This window comes from Mesitornis unicolor, unplaced genomic scaffold, assembly GCF_000695765.1.
Source record: "Mesitornis unicolor isolate BGI_N332 unplaced genomic scaffold, ASM69576v1 Scaffold53336, whole genome shotgun sequence".
Taxonomy (NCBI): Eukaryota; Metazoa; Chordata; class Aves; order Mesitornithiformes; family Mesitornithidae; genus Mesitornis; species Mesitornis unicolor.
Window position 1 is genome coordinate 580 of NW_010192708.1, and position 21102 is coordinate 21681.

General features: G+C 36.6%; 1 protein-coding gene across 1 annotated transcript; it reads right to left on the reverse strand.

Moving 5' to 3' along the window:
- Positions 1-1226: 1226 nt before the first annotated feature.
- Positions 1227-19293, reverse strand: RAPGEF2 (Rap guanine nucleotide exchange factor (GEF) 2; the record flags this gene model as incomplete). The annotated part of the gene is made up of 12 exons (XM_010187184.1): positions 1227-1998; positions 4109-4414; positions 6901-7460; positions 8811-9036; positions 11525-11677; positions 13422-13610; positions 14462-14685; positions 15721-15744; positions 16363-16486; positions 16574-16785; positions 18420-18803; positions 19053-19293. Coding segments are annotated over 12 exons (2690 nt in total), but the record flags the coding sequence as incomplete, so codon positions are not given.
- Positions 19294-21102: the final 1809 nt, after the last annotated feature.

Here is a 21102-nt window from a genome sequence, read left to right on the forward strand (position 1 = left end):
GCATCCACAAAATAAGTACAACATTCATATTAAATGTACTAGAACAACTATCAAATCTTTTTCATAAGAAGTCATACTTGTCAAAGCAAACCCTTTATTTGTACTGAATTGGTTGTAAGTGTTCTTTATCACCCAATCCACAACAAATTAAGCTATGTGTATTGGACAATGAGTGTTGAGGATGTCTCTACATAATGTATTCTAACAATATTAATCACAGAAATGAGGTATAAACAGGAGTATAGGGAATGCTGCCTAATTCAAAACAGTATCATAGTGAAAAAATATACATGTGTGCCAGCAGCTCACATACCTCCCAAGTTGATAAGAGAAATTATTTCCCTAACAACATACCTTTAGTATTACCAAAGGACAAACTTGCAGGTAAGACAGATAAAAATGTACATTCATTCCACTAATGTCAGAACCAACTATAGTTCCCTAGCTTGTGGAAATGTACCAAACAAATATTAGTCACAGATTCACAGGGACTAGTTGGACCCACATCCCCACCCCCCCACCCGTACAAATCTAAGTCTCCATAATTTCCTTCCTTACAGTGATAATGTTTATGAAACTTAGATTTTCAATGATTTTTAACTTGCTTATGATTGTATTTTAAGTGTGGAACATTTCTAGAATTATGTTAGAAAGAATTACATCTATACAGAGTATTTTGTTGCTTCCCTTTGCAATGAACTAATTTTAGATTAGGAAACAACACCTGTCAAGCATTTCAAAGCTAAATGGGATACAGCTGTTAATAGCTTTAGCAGTGACATTTTAACCCAGTCTTGTTCATACTACTGAAATAATGAATCTAATCTCCGGAAAAAAAAATCTAGAGATTTGACATTGAATTAATGTCAACTTTTATTACTGGTGATGCTATTGGGTGATCTTTATTACTTAAAATACCTTCTTCAGTAAGAACTCACTCAAACGGAACACTTTCCATACTTCTCCCTACTCCAGTGTTACAGCATGTATTCCTTACTTTAACATCATACAGAATATAAAATCAACACAATCCTTCCTTTAAAACAGTTTACATACTATATATACGTAAGACCTTATCTAGGGTCCTTTTTTGCATTCTCAAGTGTTTCTGTAGGAACACACAACTTACCAAGCAACCTCATTCAGCAGTACACACACCAAACTTTGCAAAAATTGTATTAGCCACACAACTGTATGTTAAGAAAAACTCCACAGCAATGGTTTGCCCACATCACTTGGCAATGTCCCTTTAATATTAATACACAGAGAAGTAAAATTTTTTCATAAATTTGTTCAAGTATGTGGAACATGTAAAATACATAAGAATCAATATGGACTTAATTAACGTTATATTTATTTATTTTCCAGCTTCATACAAACTGGATGTAGAAGCATAAACATAGTACATTTCTACCATTTTCAACAAAAATATAACCAATATGTACAATTATTGTATTAAAAATACAAAAGGGATACAGACTCCACCAATGTCTTTCTAAAAGACATACAGGTACAAGTAGTATCAAAAGTATGAGGAAATCACCAGTTAATTGTACATTCTGCACTTGACATCACAGAGCGAACTGAGATTAGCAGTCCTATGGTCTACAATTACTTAATGCTTATATAACATTTGTGCAACTTGTGATAGAGCTAGGATTTTGTATTTCTATATGCACGAGGTCCACAGCCTTGAGAATAAAACTGGCAAATAATGCATACTACATGTAAAATTACAAATGCATAATTGACAATGTGATATATAAGCAAATAGACAAAAGCTATGATTACAGGAGAGAGAATTAAATAAAGCACTGACATTTGTTTGATACAGTGAAAAAACACTGCAATTTGATCTTTAAAAGTTGAATCTATTTACGTTTATCTACTGATCAATATGATCAGTTGAGTTCAATGGAAAAAAAATAAAAGATCCAAGACCAGCAGTTCCTCACATTTGAGTACTACTCAGATTGGCAGCCTTCACTTCTCCGGAGTCTGTGCAAAAACAACACAAAAATAGAGGGGAGGGTCATTTCAGTCATTATAGGGTTAATAGCAGCTGTGAGCAGGTGGTTGCTACACATTGGCCTTCTCTACACATGCAGTGTTCCATGAAGCCATTAACAGTTGTGACTGTTTCTGCATTGCAAAGGCTGGCAAATCTAAAAGTGTTATTTTTTATTACTTAAAGGCTTGTTTACCCCCTAATGCCAAAGTCAATAGATGGAGGTTATTAGATCAGTGTTAACAGCTGACATGAGATGTGACATCCCAACTTGCCTTCACTGCATTGTTATCCAGTTAATTTTTCTTTTAATGTAACTACTATATAGTAAAAAAAAAATAAAATCGTATATATAACTTAAAGGTGGGGTTGCTCTCTGTCTCATTAGAATGGGACACTTTCTTTTTCAGTATGCCATCCTGTATTCCACAAGGCACAGGTATGAGACACACAGTGTCCTCTTCCATCACCAGCCTGTTGCAAGCGCGTGTTTCTGCACTTACACTAGACCAAGCTGAGGGTGCCATTAACGGCTAAGGATGCCACTAACGCTAACACTTATAAACTTTTGAAGATTCCAGGGTGGGACACATTAAGAGTGAAGTGACAGACAATCAAGGAAAGGCTACATTCCCATAACCTCTGCCTTCCCTTCTGCCCTGCTCAGCCAAGCGATAGCAATATTCTTTCCAGGAGCTCAGGCTGACAACCCTACTTACAGGTATGAAATAATATTTTAATTACTAAACAGATCAGTATTTGATCTCTGAAACACAAACATACAAAATTGTAACAAAGGCATTGTAAACAAGCAAATAAGCACTGCCTCCTTGAAGGATTTCAATGCATTTTTCTCTTTGTAGGTTAAAGGCCAAATGTAATTTGACAACTAGCTTATCTCATTATCCCAATGAGACTAAGTGCTAGAATTGTGATTAAAATCTAAAGGGAAGATTTAATAAAAACCCTTCCAGGCATTGGGAAGTGCAGCCAGAGTTAATCATCCTGATGTGATGATCTTGGAATTTGGAATGATACTGTGTGATGTGGCAGACAGCGACAGTGGTAGCTTGGAGATTGCTGCACTGTGCATTTCAAGCAACACAGTTTGAAAAGTGCCAGGGCGATTTCTTCACAGTATTTCACATGCAAGGAGTGAGGGGACAGAAGGGGGAGGGGCAGAGGAAGAAGCCCCATGCTGCTTTAAGGCAGGGAAGGAGGCAAATAGGTCCACCATCCTTTAACTATAGTTCCAAGGCTCCTATTATAGGGACGTCTTCTTGTGCTCTCCTTTAAGGTGGCTCACTCTGGATCCAGAAAAGCCCCAAGTCTTAGACAGCAGAGACTTGTTCATCTTCTGCAAACACAATAAGGATAGGGGAAAATAGAATTTAGTTCATACAGAACAAGACTGCTACTGAATGAAACAACCTGTACTGTGTCCATGTGTTTTCCATTTTGCAGTATTAGGTATGTATTTTGAAGCAATCTAAATATCTGTACATTTCAGATCTCATGAGAAGTATTCCTTTGTAATTTTGTTCTCAAAGAAAATAACACAATTGCTATAACTGAGCTAGGTGCAGTTCCTCAGGCTACTGCTAGATATCCAAGAGCTTCATAAAGACATACTACATTTTCCCCTGTGTATGTCTGTGATTTATTTAAAGTAAGACTGCATAAAAATTGACCTGACCATTGATGCTCTATGGGGTGGATGGGCAGGTATTTCTACAGATCAGGGTTTTTTTTGACCATTAAATGCACGATTAGTACCAAACATTAGGTATGCTGGAAACTTTCAGGGCAGCCAGGGGTGTACCTAGTGAACATAGGCAACTCCAGAGAAGTTGCCTAAGCAAGCTGCTTGGTTGCCCAAGACTCAGGTAGACCAACATTTGAAATTTTAAAATATATATATAAGATGAAGTTAATTCCTCCCCTTCAAAAGAGTTAATAGCAAGTTTTGAAAGGTGAAAGAACTCAAATTATGGCAAGAATTTATAAGGCAGAATATATTTGCATAATTTGCTTTGTGTCTGTGAAAGCTCTGACTATTTTTCATGCAGGACACTCAAAACCTAACAATTAGAAGCTTACCATCTTCCTCTGTGGAAAACTCTTGAGATGGATAGTGAGCAAGACGTAGATCTGACTCATTTGGTTTATGCCACTGAGGTTTGTTCATAGGCCTGCTTGTTGAATGGCCATGTGTCTGCTGCTGTGGAGTTGATGTCCCATGGGTCTCACATGTCCGTGCCACCATTCTAGACCTCTGAAGTGCTATGTTGTAATCTGGAGGCTTTCTGATTGAATGGGAACCACCTTCTGTGAACTCAGCAATAGGTATTCCTACGTAACCAGGAGGAGTTGGAGGTGGTTCCCGGTATCGACCTTCTTTTCGTGCTGGAGGAAAATCAACAGATTATTATGAGATAGTAAGAGGAAAACTGATCAAAGGAAACTAAACAGAGAAAGTTAAATAAATATCAACAGCCCAGGAAAAGAAAAACTGAAGGACAAAAGTTAACTGCTATATGGTATATAACGAGGTCCTGAAAAATTAACCATGCAAGAAATTATAGAATATACTGCATGTACAGGATATAGCTGTTCTTCGAATAGTGAAGCATTAGTCTAATAAAATTCACTAGATTACATGGTGAATTTTGTTCAAACTTAGCAACTGAAACTGTTCAATCAGTTGTACAGAATAAAACACACACTGATCAAAGTAACATGGAAGACTCAAAAAGCTACAGAAGTAGCAACCATCAGGGATATTGGTATCTCCCCAAAGACCCGACTATCTTAATTCTGAAGATGGGATTTGTACGTAAGAGCTCATATTTTGTGTTTTTACCATCTTGCAGAGATAAATATAAATAAATAAATAAAGCACCTGATTATTTCTTTCTACAAATCTTACTAATTAAGCTACAATTCCAAAAGGTAAGGAAGAGAAGTGGGCTTCATCTTCGTACTCGTCGTATGCTTCACTGCTCACTGCTCTTACACTTGTATTCTCTGCAGAATTAAAACTTGAAAGTATGCCCCAAAGAACTATGATTGAATATGTTTTTATATAAAGACCACCACCTAGTCTGTGGATCTCACTGAAGCGTAATTGTTTACCTGAAAAAGACTTAATCCTGGGCATACTTAGTTCTCTCTTGCAGAGAACTTCAAAAGGAGGAAACAGCAATTAAGAATTTTATTCATCTGCAGGGACACACAGCAGATAGGCATGACTCTCTATTTTGGAGTTATGTACTTAAAGAACTCAGGTCAGGCTTTGATATTGAAAACTTTTTGTGGGTCTAGCCACTTAACTTACCGTACAAAGGTGAACACAGCAGGAAAAACCACTGACACAGACAATTTACTCTCCACAGCTTGTCATACACTGTATATTCTTGCACTAGTGATGACAACATCACCCTGCATTATGCAGCACGGGATCAACTGAAAGGGCAGTACAAGCTTAAAATGGACTGGTGCTATCTGGATGAAGTTTTTATAGGATAAAAATAAAGTCTTGGCATTATAACAAAACCAATTAGTTTCCAATAGAACCTAAATACTTTTCTTGGACAAACTGTTTTAACTGAGCATGAAGAAGTTTCTGAGAAATTTTATTCAAAGATTTCTGAAAAGTAACTGAAACAGAAGAAATACTGTAGAAAAAGTCTATTGAAATACTGCAAGAGATCAATGTCTACTCAGGGCAGTGGCATCTGCTGGAGTGATATGCAGAGTTACATTTGCAGGGTAATTAGTTAATAGCACTGAAGTGCATGGAAGTGTGTGGCTTGAATTTTCAGATTTCTTTCACGTTTGTTCAAGTCTCTAAAAACATACTGGAAAGCACTGCCTTGAGAAACAAGTTTGGACATGCTTGTTCCACATTTTGCTGGAAATCAAGGGTTTCAAAGAGTAAAATTAGAGAGCAGTATGAATCAGAACCTGGAATCCTAAACTGAACAGCTTCCTCCTCTTCACAGTTCAGGATCTGCACTCACGCTTTGAGGCAATGGACCATTGCTAAGGAATATACTTGGGCAGAAAATGGTAAAGCAGTTTATCACAGTGGTCTCAGCATGACCTCAATCTGGCAGACTCTTTCAGCCAGCAAAATGGCTTTTAGATAGTTCTTCTTAGTAACCTGAAGAAAGGCAAAGTGAAGGGGAATGAAAGAAATGAGAGAGGCAAAAATGCAGAGGTCTTGGATGACCAAGGACTGAGATGCATAGAAGGAACAGTATGAGAAAAAAAGTTAAGCACTGCCAAAGACACCTTCATATTAACTTATGTATTATCTGATCTTTCTTTTACTGAATTATTATAAATGTATTTCAGCTCTAATTTCTTAGGAACCTCTTCAGTTTCAGCAGTCCAAAGAAAAATCTCTGTTGGTATTTAAGCACAAAGTGATCTTATTTTCAGAAGTAAGGAATATTCACAATTATCAGACAAGTCATACAGATGTATAAAGTAAAAGGCTTCTAAAAAAAGCAGGCCATTTATTAGACTTCTAAATATAGAACGCGGAGCTTCACAGTGAAGAGAAATTCAGTTTTCAGAAGAGACACCTAAATACATCAACTTCTCAAGACACTGTCCAGCAGTTGAGCTAGTTTTTGGATGTATGGCAGGCTCTCCTGAAACACAAAGGAGCTGCCAGAACTGAGAAGCAACAGTAAGTGACTTTTTCCCTAGTAATAAATGGACATGTAAAGGGGAAAATTTGAGAGACTATACATTGTTTGGTTTTGCTTTGGGGGGTAAAAAAAACCAAAAGTAAACCAGACAGAAGGAATACAGTTTTAGAACAATACAAAGAACTACAGGCAACTTAATTAATACTTCATGGTAAAGAAAACTTAACTTACCAATAAGTCCCTTTGTACTACTTGATGATACTGCCACATGAGTGGGCATAGGAGCTGGCTTTGACTCCTCTGCTGGCACAGATGTTATGCTACTGGTTTCAGCTTCGACTGAAACATCCTTCCCACCCCTCCGCTTTATGGTACCTGTATCACCTTCTGAGTCCTCTCCCCAGTATCCTGTTGAAGATGCCCAGCTTGCTCTTGACTGTGCTTGATCAAGGCCCTCCCTACCTTGACTTTGCCTGTCATATTTTGTGCCATGATCGGGGAACATCAGCTGGTCCATATGACTACCCGAGGCCCACAGTCCTGCTCCATCGCCTGTACTATCAAAATGAGCATGTCCAAAATGCAGAGTCTCCCAGCTTCTCTGGTGCTGTATTGTTTGTATGTTGTCATGAGAACCACTTGAACAAGAAGTCCAGCTACCACGGCCACTGTCAGCTGCATCGAGTGAAGCTCTGTCCCCCTGATCCTGTGCCAGTTCTTCTGTACTAGGAGAAGAAAGCACAGTTGCTCCAGCATACAGGCCTCTGGTCTCTGACAGTGGTGCATACGAGCTAGATTCACATTGAAAAGGGGAAAAAAAGATAAATCCAGTGTTGGAATTGGAGATAATTTATGAGACACGTGAAGAACTCAATAGTCAAGAGAAAAGCAAACATATTGGTTGGACTAGATGACCTTTAAAAGGCCCTTTCCAACATAAACCATTCTGTGATTCTATGATTGAAGGTTCTGATGTAATTTATATCAAGTATTATTTACACTAATGAATAATTCCATTTTGAGACTAGAACACCTGCCTTTCAAGCTCATCCTCAATAAAACAACAACAAAATTATTGGATAGATAGCCTGACAAAACTTAACACTTCGATGAAGTAATTTTAAAAAGTAAAATCTTAACTTTCTAGCCAATCTCGAAGACAGGCAAATTGCACTGACAGATATAAAGGGGAACAGACTGACAGATAAGGTTCCTAATGCTTTTCCAGCCATGTGAAGCAAAGAAATAGAAGTTAGAAACAGAGTTTTAGTGGGAGATGGCTAAAATTCAGGTTGAAATTTCAGATTTTTTTTCTGTTTAGGAAATTCTGAAAGCCAACTTTTCAACATATACTTAAGACATCTCATTAAAGAGTTTGTATAGCCTGGGATTCCCAAAGCTGAAGTACACCAGTTTTGGAACAGACCTGCCATCCACAGACCCCAAAGGATTAAAAGCCCTGAAACCATTCAGAGGAGTGAAGCATCAAAATAACAGGTCATAAAAGTAAGAGGAGACTAAATAGGAGCCAGAGCTTCAATTATTTTCAGACTAAGGCTCACTGTTAAGAGATTTAGAGAACTCCTCACATCACTAGCTTCCCCTCCATTACAGAAGTTAATTACCTAGAAAATGACATAGAAAACCAGTAGCCTAATATGAATTTTAGCTTCCAATTATTGTTGACTAGGAGATATATTTGGGGTAAAATATTTTTGGGTTATATAAATATGCACTTTTCCATTAAACTGACTGAAAAATTACTATCTATTTCTATTCTCAGCCTAATCACTAACTGTTTGAATATTGTCTGATATAATTCAGTTAAGTCCCCATCTAGCAAGCAGGGTAGGATACTAGTCTGCCATAAAGAGGATAACCTATAGCACTACTAAATGCTCAGATGATAAAGTCTATTGAGGTAAAGTCTTACTGCTGTAAACCTCATCACACACTTAGGAGTGCAAAATGTTTCTTGTCAGAAAATAAAGCATTATCAGCATTGAAATAGTGGTTTTTAAGAGCAGGGAGAAAAAATATTTCAGAAATACAGGGAATGTTATATAAACAAATATACATATACATGCCACATACACACAATATGCAAGAACAATGTAAGTAAGCACAAGTAAAATTCCTACCCTAAGCTGTATTGATCTGGTTCAATCATGATTCTTCTATCAATCCTTCCCACACCAAGATTTGTTTCCACGATGCTGACAGAATGCCTCTGCCTCCTCTCATCATGCAAAGACACTGGCATAGAGTCAAAAGAGGAATTGCTGACAATACTAGATCTGGAAGATATTTCGCTGTGACCAGAATCTGAAAAGTTATCCACAGTGCTGCTAGGAGCCAAAGTATAGCCTGCAAAGGGAACATCACATTAACCAGACTCTCCGAGAAGCCTGCTCAGTTATTGCCAGGCAGCTGGCAATACTTACTACTGCTACCACGGTAAATCAAAACTAGGGTTGCACTTTATTCACAGAAGTAGCACTGCAAAAGACAAAGATACGTAGCAGAACTGTGTAACACTGTATTGTGTCTCTCAATAAGAGGTTTAAGACTGTGGAAACATGCACTAAAAAACCAGAAGCCAACCACTTACCTTCCTTCTTCTCTGCCCCCCTCCCCCAAATTATTTTCAAATGCACCATCATACTTGTATCTCCACACTATGAAATCTCACTTCTCAAAAAACTGCCTGTATGTAAACACTGTCTCCAAGACTGGAATGAAAGAGGTGTCCTGGACAAGATTACTGCTTAAATTAATCCAAGAGACCCTCTCATACAGTTTCTGCTTTGCAAAGCTACCCTTCAGATATGAACAACAGATAAAACATGAAGCACAGATGTCTGGGCTCACTGTTTTACTATGTATCTTGGCTGAGAAAGGGCCAGATTTTCAAGCTTGCTTTGTAGTATTTGGCTAACTAATGCCATTCCAAACAGCATATATTATCAGAATTATGCCGTAATTTGGAGGTAGCATTGACACCACCAGACTGAGATAAAAATCTATAAATTATGTCACAGAGGCAAATTCTGCTTTTGTTCTAGTAAGAAACAAAGCTGCGCTGAATGCTCTTTCCAGGTAAGTTAAAGATCGTTAAAGAACATGCATCCATACGTAACCACAGGTTTCATTTTTTGCTTTCAGTCTACACGTAAGTGTCAAGATGTCTTCAACTGATCTATCCCATTTCGCTTGCTGAGAACATGGAAACAGTGCTGCAATTTTTGGCTGAAAGAACAAAACCATTTTTGCCTAAAAGAACATACCCTTAGCATCATGTTGCCATCAAACCAAGGATTTTTTTTTACATTTATGATCATGTTTATGATTCCCTTTTTGCAAAAAATGAAGTATTTTTCCCCACTATGAGACAAGTACAGAATCCGAATTCCTTTTTCAATAAATGCACAGGCCTGATCATATTTATATATATATATTAACTTTTTGCTAATGTAATATCTGGGAGAAATCATGACAACAGCTTACAAGGACTTGAGGTAATAATCTACATAACATCCTCCTCCATCTAACCTTAGTAAATACCACTTCAATAGAGATTTTGGATAGGTTTTTGCACTTTCTTGCCATATTCATCTCTCCCCTTTTCAGATATCTGCTTATCCAATTGGACTTATTTTGTTCCTTTTTGTTTCCATAAGCCCCACCTATCCCAGAGGTCCTTGGTGAATTGTTACTCTCATTACTGTTCTCACTTCCAAGAGGAGAGGTCCATTAGTCTGGAACCGTAAGACTGATGGTCCAGAAGTCTGGAGCTCAACTGATCAGCACTTCCACCTACCACATTATGAAAAAGGTTTAGCTATCCATTTGATAAGAAAGTAGAAAAAGTGATATGTAAGTTTCAAATCCTTATCATCCCTGTGCAGTTTAGGGAAAGTTATTGCTACAGGGAAGTCTCTAACACACATGTCTTTAGTATTCCAAACTTCTATTATGGGATCTCAACCTCAAAATACGTATTTTACCATAATTTTACATTATGTAACTGTTAAGCTGAACTTTTATGATATTCTGGAAACAGAATGACTTAGAAGCTATCTGCAGTAAAACTAGGCTATCATACTTCCAAAGGAAGTTTTGCTTGTTTGTTTGTTTGTTTTGTTTAAACTACAGGAAAATGCCTACATTCTCTGGTTTGTCAATTCATAACCAGAACAAGTACAATAATTTTTAAAAGGTTTTAAAAAATCCCTTTAAAGTTCTAAATTAACTTTAAAAAATAACTCTATTGAGTCATTTAAAAAGAACTCAGTCAAGAAAGCTCCAATACATAATACCATTCTTCAAATATCCATATACATTGTTTAAATAATTAATCAGGCTGCTAGTAAAACATTGCATATTAGTGATTTGAATCCCAAATATCTTAAGCCCACCTGTCATACACAGGTCATCCAGATGCATGATGCAGCAAGGAATTCCTCTAAAAGGCTACTGTGTTCAGTGCTGTAAAAAATTTAAGTTTCAATCTGCATATCCTTCCACTGGCAGGAAGCATTGATGATGGGAATTTTTTTTGCCAGAAGCAGCTGCAGTGAGAGTAACCTACTGCACCAAATCCTGTATCAGATCAGGCTATCTTTCCCGGCTTTTGCTAAACAGAGGGCTTTCAGGTATCCCTGAAATCAAGTTCCCAGGTATCCCCTTCATGTATCCGACTGTGCACTACACTTCCTGACTTCTCGCTGACCATATATGACAAAAATATTAGCAGGACTAGTTTATTCCGAATGTCCAAATAAACTCTCTCTCAGAAGTTTCTGAAGCCTGTGAGCTTCAGGAAACAGGATGAGAATTATTGCACATGTAATACCTTTCCTTGGAGAGCTCTGTGGTGAAGTGGGAGGAGAAGACAGCTGTGAAGATGCACTTGAGACTGTGTCTTCAGATTGTTTCTTGTGACGATCCAAACTTCCTTCTTCAGATAATGAAAGAATCTTCTTTAAAGCTTGTGGAGAGTTAATGCCTTTAAATAAGAATAAATGTAGGCAGATGTAAAGTCCAATATAAATACATCTCTCTGTTTCAGAATTAATTTACAGAAACTAATTTTGTTAATTTCTAACACGAGCTTACATCAAGCAAAACATTTAAACCTACTCCTGTTTAAAAATATAGTGCTTTATTTCTGCATACCAGTAAAGCTGGTCTTTCATTCTGACCACCTAAAAGAAATACTTTTTCACATAAAACAATTCAGATCTGTTGTTGCAGAATACTGCCTATACAGTTCAAGAATCAAAGATATGCAGAGTAATGATTACTGAGAAACTTGAACTATAATTATATTTAACACACAAATCTCACTGGTTAATGAAGGTTTATATAGTAAGAATTTAAACTGTTCTGTTTTTTTTCTATTTAGAGTAGCCTAGAAGGTCAAAGAAAGCTGAAAAGATGAGTAAGATTACGCTTACAATACAAGGCCATCCTGCAGCTGCCTTTCTCCCTTTCATTTTTTGAGAACTATCTCTGCATCAGTTTATTTTGGGAAACTGAAGAGTAAAAACATCCTGAAGATGATATATGATGTAAAGATCCAGGACACCAAAAATTGCTTTCCTCAGGCAATATTTCTCCATCTTTCTCTTCCTCTCCCCTCAAAAATTCACCCTGTGACAGTCTTAAAAGTGAAGATGGAACTTCTCTGACAGTTTTGCCAGTGTTTGTGGTAGAGGTTACTGTCAAGCATTCTACAGAATTTATCTTTGATCTGTTGGATCACAATGCTGCTATCAATAATTTACAGCTGCTTCATCAACATAACCTAGTCAGTTTTCAGAAACTTTCCCACCATGAGCAAAAATGCAGTCTATGGCACTTCAAAGTCCTTTTAGGATTAAAATTTAATGGTAAAATCAACAAGAACTAGATGAGTATGGAATTATTTCTTGCTCATTTTGCTTCTTCTAATATTCTGCTAACAGTCTAAGCAGTGAAAACTCCTTAGCAAATTATTATTTATTAGTAAAACTAATAAAAAGTGAAATCAGAATTAAGCTTTTGTGAAATTACCATCATGAAATAGAGGAAAGGCCAGTTATGCTACATATACTTATTAGGAATATTACTGGACTTGAAGTGGTATGTAAGAAGTTCTTTAATAATGCATATCTGTTATGTACACATGCTGGGACACAGATTTGAAAATCAGATAAATTCCTATAGTCTGCTATCTTGCTATCTTTCTGAGTGACATGCAGGCAGCAATGACTGAATAACAACATTTTTTAAAAGAAGTACTAGGGAGCAGAAGCTAAAAGGGATAATTTTCAATGTGAAACTTCAGGCCTACATTTCAAACAGGATTACGAGTTTGAGCAGGCTTGAATGTCACAATAGGTGTTCAAACTTTGAAAAAAACACCAAAACTTCTGAGGCATCTCGGATGGGTCACTCAAAAACTCCAAGTCACTAAACCCTTTGGAAAAGTTAAGCCAAGATCCCAGTGTAGATAGTCAAAAACATTCATTCTTTCCAGCTGCTATTAACAGGCTTATACTGATTGAATTGACAGGATGCTTTCCTAGATTTCTTTCCTTACATTTCTAGAGAAGAGAATTATGCATACACACTGCATGAACTGGCACAAACTGCATATAATACTACCAGAAATAAATGTCTGAATCTTATTTGATTAAAAAATGTCTCCCTGACACAAGCGAACAAATTTCAGAGTATTAAACTCAACATTTCACTGTTCTACTTACCAAATGGTGGGAGGTCTTTGACTGGCACTTTCTTGCGAGAGGGATAAAGAGATACAGCAGGGACCTGCAATGCTTGGTTTACTTTATGTTGCTGCTGCTGCTGCTGCACTTTCTGCTGGATGCCTGCCCGGGGAGCCACCGGCGATGTTTCGGATTTTCCAGATCGCTTGTCTCCTGTGCTCTTCGGCACTTTGCAAAAAATGGGAGAAAGCACAGAATGACTACTAGCTAAGAATACTGTAGGAGCTTTAGTCTGAGCAGTGCAAAGCCCTCCAATTAATAACTAAAAGGTGCTCAAATACTTATACAATTAATGCAGTAGGATACCTCTAGAGAGAAAAGATGAAGAGGAAAAGAGGGGGAGATTTAACTCCATTTAAAATAGGTACATTATCAAAAAACATTCACTCTCTTTCTCAAAATAAAGCTCATAAATAACTATTGTTCTAGATACAAAAAGCACGAACAGAAGTTATACTGGGCTACTGGACTACAACTGGTTTAGAACTGATACATTATTATTACTTTTTGTTACCCTGAAGGAAAGGAAGGGAATAAAATACAGCAATCCCTCAAATCAATATGAAACCAGTATCCACCATAAGGTTCCCCTCTGCTGCAGTCAGGTACAGCCCTCCAGGTGTCTCTGAAACACCTGGAAATAAGGAAATCACCTCTTCCCACTCAAGGCTAAGATATCCAGGATGATCAACCTTACTTATACAAATAGCCCAAGTACATCAGAACTAAAGAGAAACTTTTGGCTCCTCCATACCTTTTATACCAACGAATGTGAAGAACCCCTGTGCATTTCAGCATGACATCATCTGAAAGCCTCATCTCCTATATAAATGCTATGTCTCTATATTATTAATCTGCAAGATGATTTCCTTAAGATTCATAGATGTTCAGTACTTGGAAATGACTAGACACATTTTCCACCCCAGTGTCTAGTTACTGTTCCAAATTACTTCCTTGGAGAAGAAAGAGAGGTATATTTAACAGTTACCCTGAAATCCATAGCAAATGACAATGCTCACATGTGTTTGTGGCTGGCTCACACTGCAGAGATAGTGTCTGGAGGCTCTCTTCATCCATTTCCAGATCCAAGTTTGCGAGATACTGCTTTACTTTCCGTGCCATCTGAGCATCTTCATACAGTTTTTTAGCATTAAGGAAGGAGCTGCGACGGACTCGCTTTTTATGACCCCCCGTTTGTGCCACATCCAGCACAGCTGTATTAGTACTGCCCTGGCTAAGAGACCTGAAGCGCCGCAGGAGGCGGAGAAAAGAGGGGAAAAGCATGACTTAGTCCAATATGGTATCACTTGATAAACATGAACATGCAAAAGATTGCATGAATGTCAGTCTACAGTCAAAGCTTACATGCCTCATTCCAGTAAGTCAAACAGCTATAACAGATAGAAAGATGAGGGTCAGGAAATACTTTTACTTGGTTACAAGCTTTATTTTAATTATACATATCTTTTAACCTATTCTGCTCCAACTAGGAAATATCATTTCACACATCTAGAAAAGCATTCAAGCTAACTCTCTCACAGAAGTCAGCTATTGAGAAGATTAGAGCATTAGAAAAAGCTCATGCAGTAAGGCAATGCTGACAGAAGACTATAGTTGAGGTTCAAATTTAAATACATATACAGAAGGCATTTTGAAAGCTCTCTCAACACTTTAAATCAGATCATATGTACAGCTCAGTTTTACAGAGCAGAACTTCCTTGTAACTTGCTAGGCTGAAGAGAGCTTCTTGTTAAATAAAATGATCAGCTAGTTTATGATGAAATAAAAGTCATGCACATTTCAATGTATGTATGTTTACAGGAAAGTTATGCATTGTTTCTGAATTGTTAAGAGTGAAAACGATGGCTGAATTGTAATATGAAAATAAGTTAGTTCAGCAGACACTGTCAGTTTTTACTTTTGTATTTGATTGTGATAATTGCTTATTAGGCAAAAGAAAGTTAGCAGCAATTTTCAGCTGCTGCAACCTTGCCATTTAATAATTTCTCTTTTACTGAAAGGCATTTCCCTTGGCAATTTAAACTGGAGAAGGAGGAGAAGAACACCTCACTCCTATTTACAAGCACTTACAAAAAATTTACAACTTTTGTGTTTCAACCTCAAAAGCAAAAGCACTCCTGGATTAAAATGTATTGTCAGTAAAAAAGGGTTAACAGAAGAAAAAAATGACAAAGCACCAGAAAATTAAAGATAGCAAGAAGGAAACAATGCAAATGGTAAGAATGAATGTTTGTGTGCATTGTCTCCAACCACTTACCCCAGACTCCGCCATTTCTTCTTCCTGCAAGTGAGAGCCAGGAAGAGTAAAGCATGGGTTTAGGAAGAGACAGAGAAAGATCACAAGCTCAGAAAGAAAAAGACCAGACCTCAGGACAAGCAGTTCTGGAAGCCCACAGACATTAAAAAGAGCCTTGACTCGGGCATACAGTCAGATATTACAAACTCGTCAAGCTCAAATTAAGAAGAAGAGTATGCAATAAGCTGTTCTAACACGAAGCCAAAGAGCATTCATTCCACGTTTTCTAACACTACAAGGTGACACTGTTTCAGATACATTCCCACCTCTACTAAATCAAAACAATAAGGCTGGTACACATGAACGTTTCAAACATGACACGGTTCACGACAGTATTTCCCCCTCCTTCCCACTGATGGAGTCTCATTATTGCAAAGTAACTGGCAGCGATGGAATAATATAAAACATTTTAATATATATTGATAAGCATGAAATGTAATGATTTTTCCACTTCTAGAACACCACGTAATGTTGGTAAATTGTTAACCACAAACAAAAAACTCATACTGCTTCAATACAACAAGAGGTGCTTGAAAAGCACCTCTTGCTGACACCCAGCCTTCTCTCAGCTAGGAAAAGCTCTGCCTAATACAACACACTTACCTTGTTCTAAACATTAAAGCTGGATCCATGTTCACAGAAGCCATGCGACCAACATGGCGTATCTCCTTCGCAATCATTCTCAGCTTCTCAAAATTGACCAAGCCCTCCACCTTTGAATCATTTCCTACAGTCAACAATTAACAACATCAGTCATTAGGTAGCACAGTTAGTTTTCCTTAGCTGGCAAAAGATTATGTACTTCTGCTTTTACCTTCATGAAGGAATGTAAGGTCTTTTTTGATAACAGGAAACAGGGGGATGATGGGTGGCTGTAGGTTTTGGCTGTTGAGGACATTACGGTATTTTGCCATATTCCTAGAGGGATCAAACAAGTCCTGTAGATCTTGAAACAGTTTTTCATACTTGCTTGGAAGCTTTTCCCAAGTAGTTCGGAGCCTTGCAACTGGTGCCAAATTCAGGCCACTTGAAACAAACAAAAAAGTGCAAAAAAGTTCAAGAACAATAGAAAGAAACAAAAAATCTCAGAAAAGACCATGTTAGATTTTGTATGGGAGAAATTGCATATAGCCAGAATAGCATAGCACAACGTCAGTAAAGTAACAGAAAGTGAAAACTTCCTTTTGTCAGTGTGTATTAGAGAACAATTAAGATCATTTCTAGAAAAGCTGTAAGAAGTGGAGATATCTGCATGACGTAACACATAAACACATATCAGTTACACTTGAGTGAGTAATTTAACCTTACAGAAAGTATGTAGTTCTTACTTTGGAACTTATTCAATTACTTTGAATTTGATAACAGTATCATAATCTAGGAGTACCTCAGGATCACCATTTATTTCCAAATTATCAGACTGGAGGAAAAAACATTTTCCACCTACATAATGTTCAGGTGGAGACAGCACAGTGACTCACTTTCAGACTTCAATAATCCATCTGACTTTGTTGTGTCCAAATCAAATCGTTGTAACAGACTCCATATATTTGAGATTATTCTGAAGCTGTAGCTGGTACAAAAACCAGTTATTTTGCCCTTAATGGCACTATCTGTCTTGCTATTCGTTTCTACCTATGGGAAAGTTTGGTACCTAGAATCTTTCCTTCACTCAAGTTCTCACTAGCAGGCAGGTGGCTTTTATTTCTCATTGAGATCAACTGAAATAGCTGAGCTAAATCTCACTACTTTGTCTCAGAGATGCTGACTGATTATCAGCATGGATCCTTGACTTTGAAACCTGCCATGTTTGATTGAATGGTATTCAAAACGTGATCTTCAGAAAAAATGTCACATTCAATTTGTTAATTGAATCTGTTGACTGAATATGACTGGGACTTTTGCCAGAGACAGTGATAAAAGTGTCATTTTAATGCAACTTACTCAAGCTTTTTCATAAAAGACAATATTTAGGGATTATTTTTTTGTTAGGTTCTTTCTGCCTAACTTGGGAGACTCTAAAGGGATTGTGAATGTTTTAAAAAACATGTATAAACACACACAGTTTCCTCTCCTCCTTTTCATTCCAAAACTAAGAAAGGTTTTCTGTTTGAGATCTTCAGCACTTAGAAAATTCTTATTAAAAGCTCTTTATTTACAGCTTACTATATGGCATTATGGTCTGCTATTGACTATTATCAGAGGTCCATCCAATAAACTGCTGATACAAAAAAAACCTCAAAGGCAACAATATCATGGCTTAATGAATTCAAGATACTGAGAACTATGTATAACATTATGAGCTCCCTTTGCAAAATTAACCCATTCATTCATGACAATGTTATAATTTTTCTTCATATAACTGCTGTTTCTTTTAGGCTTTGTTTATAAATAAGCGCAGTAGATTCTCCAGTGCCATGTTCACCAATTACTCTTGCCTCACTGTCTTGAGCAATAAGTACATAATAGTATCATTCCAAATAATATTTCAGCAAATGGTTCAATGTCAAGTTCAAATTACTGGAAAACGGCCTCCCTATTGGATTGCCAAGTGTTGATATTAGTAGTCTTAATTGGTTTACTCTGTTAAATACATTTTTTTTAAGACTGACATAATTAAGATACTGCTTTTTACTTAGAAGTAAAGTATTAAGGGGCAATACCTAATGATGGCAAACATCGAGTTGAAGTTCTTGCATTCTCTGCAGTGTAGTGCTATCTTAATGAAATGCTTAATGATCTTCATCCTTTTGAGCTGGTTGGTTTCTCTTAGAATCTCAGAAGCCACCCAGAATGTTTCTTGATTTATCACCTCCTCAAACTTTTTTAGATTAGTGCAACCTATTTTTGATTTGAGTTTAAACAAGTCATCTATGTATTCTGTGGGTTCAATATTACGGAATAGCTCAAAGTTTCTCATGGAGAGTTGAGTAGCCACCTCAACAGTACTGAGCTGTAGTAGGGAAATTTGACTTTCCCGTAGTAACTCTTGAGCATCTTCATCTGAACAGAGAGTTTCTGTCTCCATGTTGTTCTTTAGGTAATACCTGTAAAAACAAAATTCAGAAAGGCACTAGATACAATATACTCAAATACTAGTGAAAATTACAGTAATGATCCACTTGGAATCAATTAGAAATTGAATTTCACCAGGCCTAGATATTAATTAGAAGTTGCATAAGGAGCAATTTCTTGTAAAGAAACAGAACATTAATAATTAAATAATGCTTCTATTAATAGGATTCTAACTTAATAAACTGGCACTATCAGCTTTAGCTCACAGTCTACAATCTCACCTGCCACTCAGCTGTATCCTGTCAGCAAGCTTGGATAACTGATCAGGAAGCCTCCTTTGCTTGATTACACCCTCAGGTGTGACAGAGACTTCACATAGTGAATATGCATCAGGGGTTGCAGTGAGAGCAAATTCCCTGATAGCCTGGACGACCACTTCTTTTGCTGTCGTGTCCTTACTGATCATGATGTAGCGACTTTGCTGATCTGCCTTAAAAACCCTCAGAACTTGATCTGGTAAGTCTAAAAAAAAAAAAATAAAAATACATGCAAGGTATGCAATTTAGTAAAGAAAAAAAGATATAAGAACAAGCAACAATATCAGTTACACTGAGTCTAATTACTAGTGCTATCACAGTTCTTATCTCAGTATCATTTTTTCACCTTTCTCCTTCTTATAAAACAGGTGCCTTTTTAAATGAAAAAATAGTTCTATTAACAACCAGGATAAGAAGTTAGTTAGGCTATTGATGGAGCAAGCCACAAAAATATGTTAACATTGTCAAAGTTTGGACAGACAAACTAAGGAGCACTCTGATTTTCACAAGTGTTGAGTTCTCGTAAATTCCATTTAAATCTGAGACAAATCAAGGACATTCAACAATACTACCCTATACACTGACATATAAGAAGTTTAAGCAAATTAGATGACAGAAGTGTCAATTTTCCTAAGGATGTTTTTAAGAAAATAGATTCATTTACTTAAGTCTGATACTCAACCACAGTGCCACACACAAAGGGAAGACATGTAAATAATTGTAGCTAGAAAGATGCACATATAGTGGCCAGCATGCATGTATAAACAAATAAAATGCAGCAGTATTAATGCATCCAAGTCCTTAATTATCAAAAATACTCTATCTGTGACACATTTAAATCCTAACAATAAAGGTTTAAGTAACAAACTAAAATTTTGCTCTTTATTTCTCTGTTCCAGTGTTTAAATAATTAAGAACTAAAGCAGCCAGAGATAGAAAAACACTTCCCATATGTTCAAGTTCTAAATATACTATTGTTTCAAGTGATTGATGACAGAAAACTTACAGTGAGTACCTACAAGGCACCTGCTTTTAGGATATCTGAAAAATTACCAGTTTAACTCCAAATGTTCGATTTGTTATTTCCAAAAGCTTATTAAAGGATTGAAATCTAGACTCATTAATCAACTGAAGTTCAATTGTTATCATTAGATTTTTCAAAAGAAAACAAAAAAGCTAAAATTTTACGGCATCCATCACTGGATTTTTTAACATAAGGTATTTTTAACTGACAAGATAAAGTATTTGCAATTAATTTCATTTCTTCCCTCTGTTACAAATAACATTTTCTACTTTTGTGTATCATGGCATCTGGTCATTATTCTTTCTTTAATCTGTAGGTTTTAAAAAAATCATCTTCTTTACTTTTTTATAGATCATAAAGGTCATACAAACAAGTAAATAGGTAATAATAAAATCTTCTGAATCTACAGCCAAAGAATTATTATTATGCTGAAAAAACAGCTTCCAGATGAAAACTTTCACTTTGATACAACCACAGTACTTTTTGGCAAGATTTGAATATGCATAACACGTATTCAAGTTACTACAGAAAGATCTATCCAGCAACAGAAAACTTGTGACAAAAGACATAAAATTAACATCTTTCCACTGCTGCTATGTGACTCCAAAATAATAATTTGGAAACCATTAAGATAAATCTCTCTGATAAAAGTTGATTTACATGCCACAAAGGCTGTTTAGACTTAAATACATTAGTTTACAAATGTCATGCAACTAAGCCTATAACTTTTAAGCTCACAGTAGTATTTATGCAACTTGAGAAGCACTAATACTAAAACACAGTAGAATTAAGTGATTTTTAATTGGTGTAACCATCATCAGTTACATATAACGGGCATCAGTGCAGGCCAGTTTTTAGCAATTTCCATGTACATGAGGCAAACATACAAATACCTTATAACCAGCAAGCCAATTTTTTCCTTTTATCACCAATTCTATATTGACCAATTCTATATTGACCAAAGGAAAGTGCAGAGTCCTGCATCTGGGC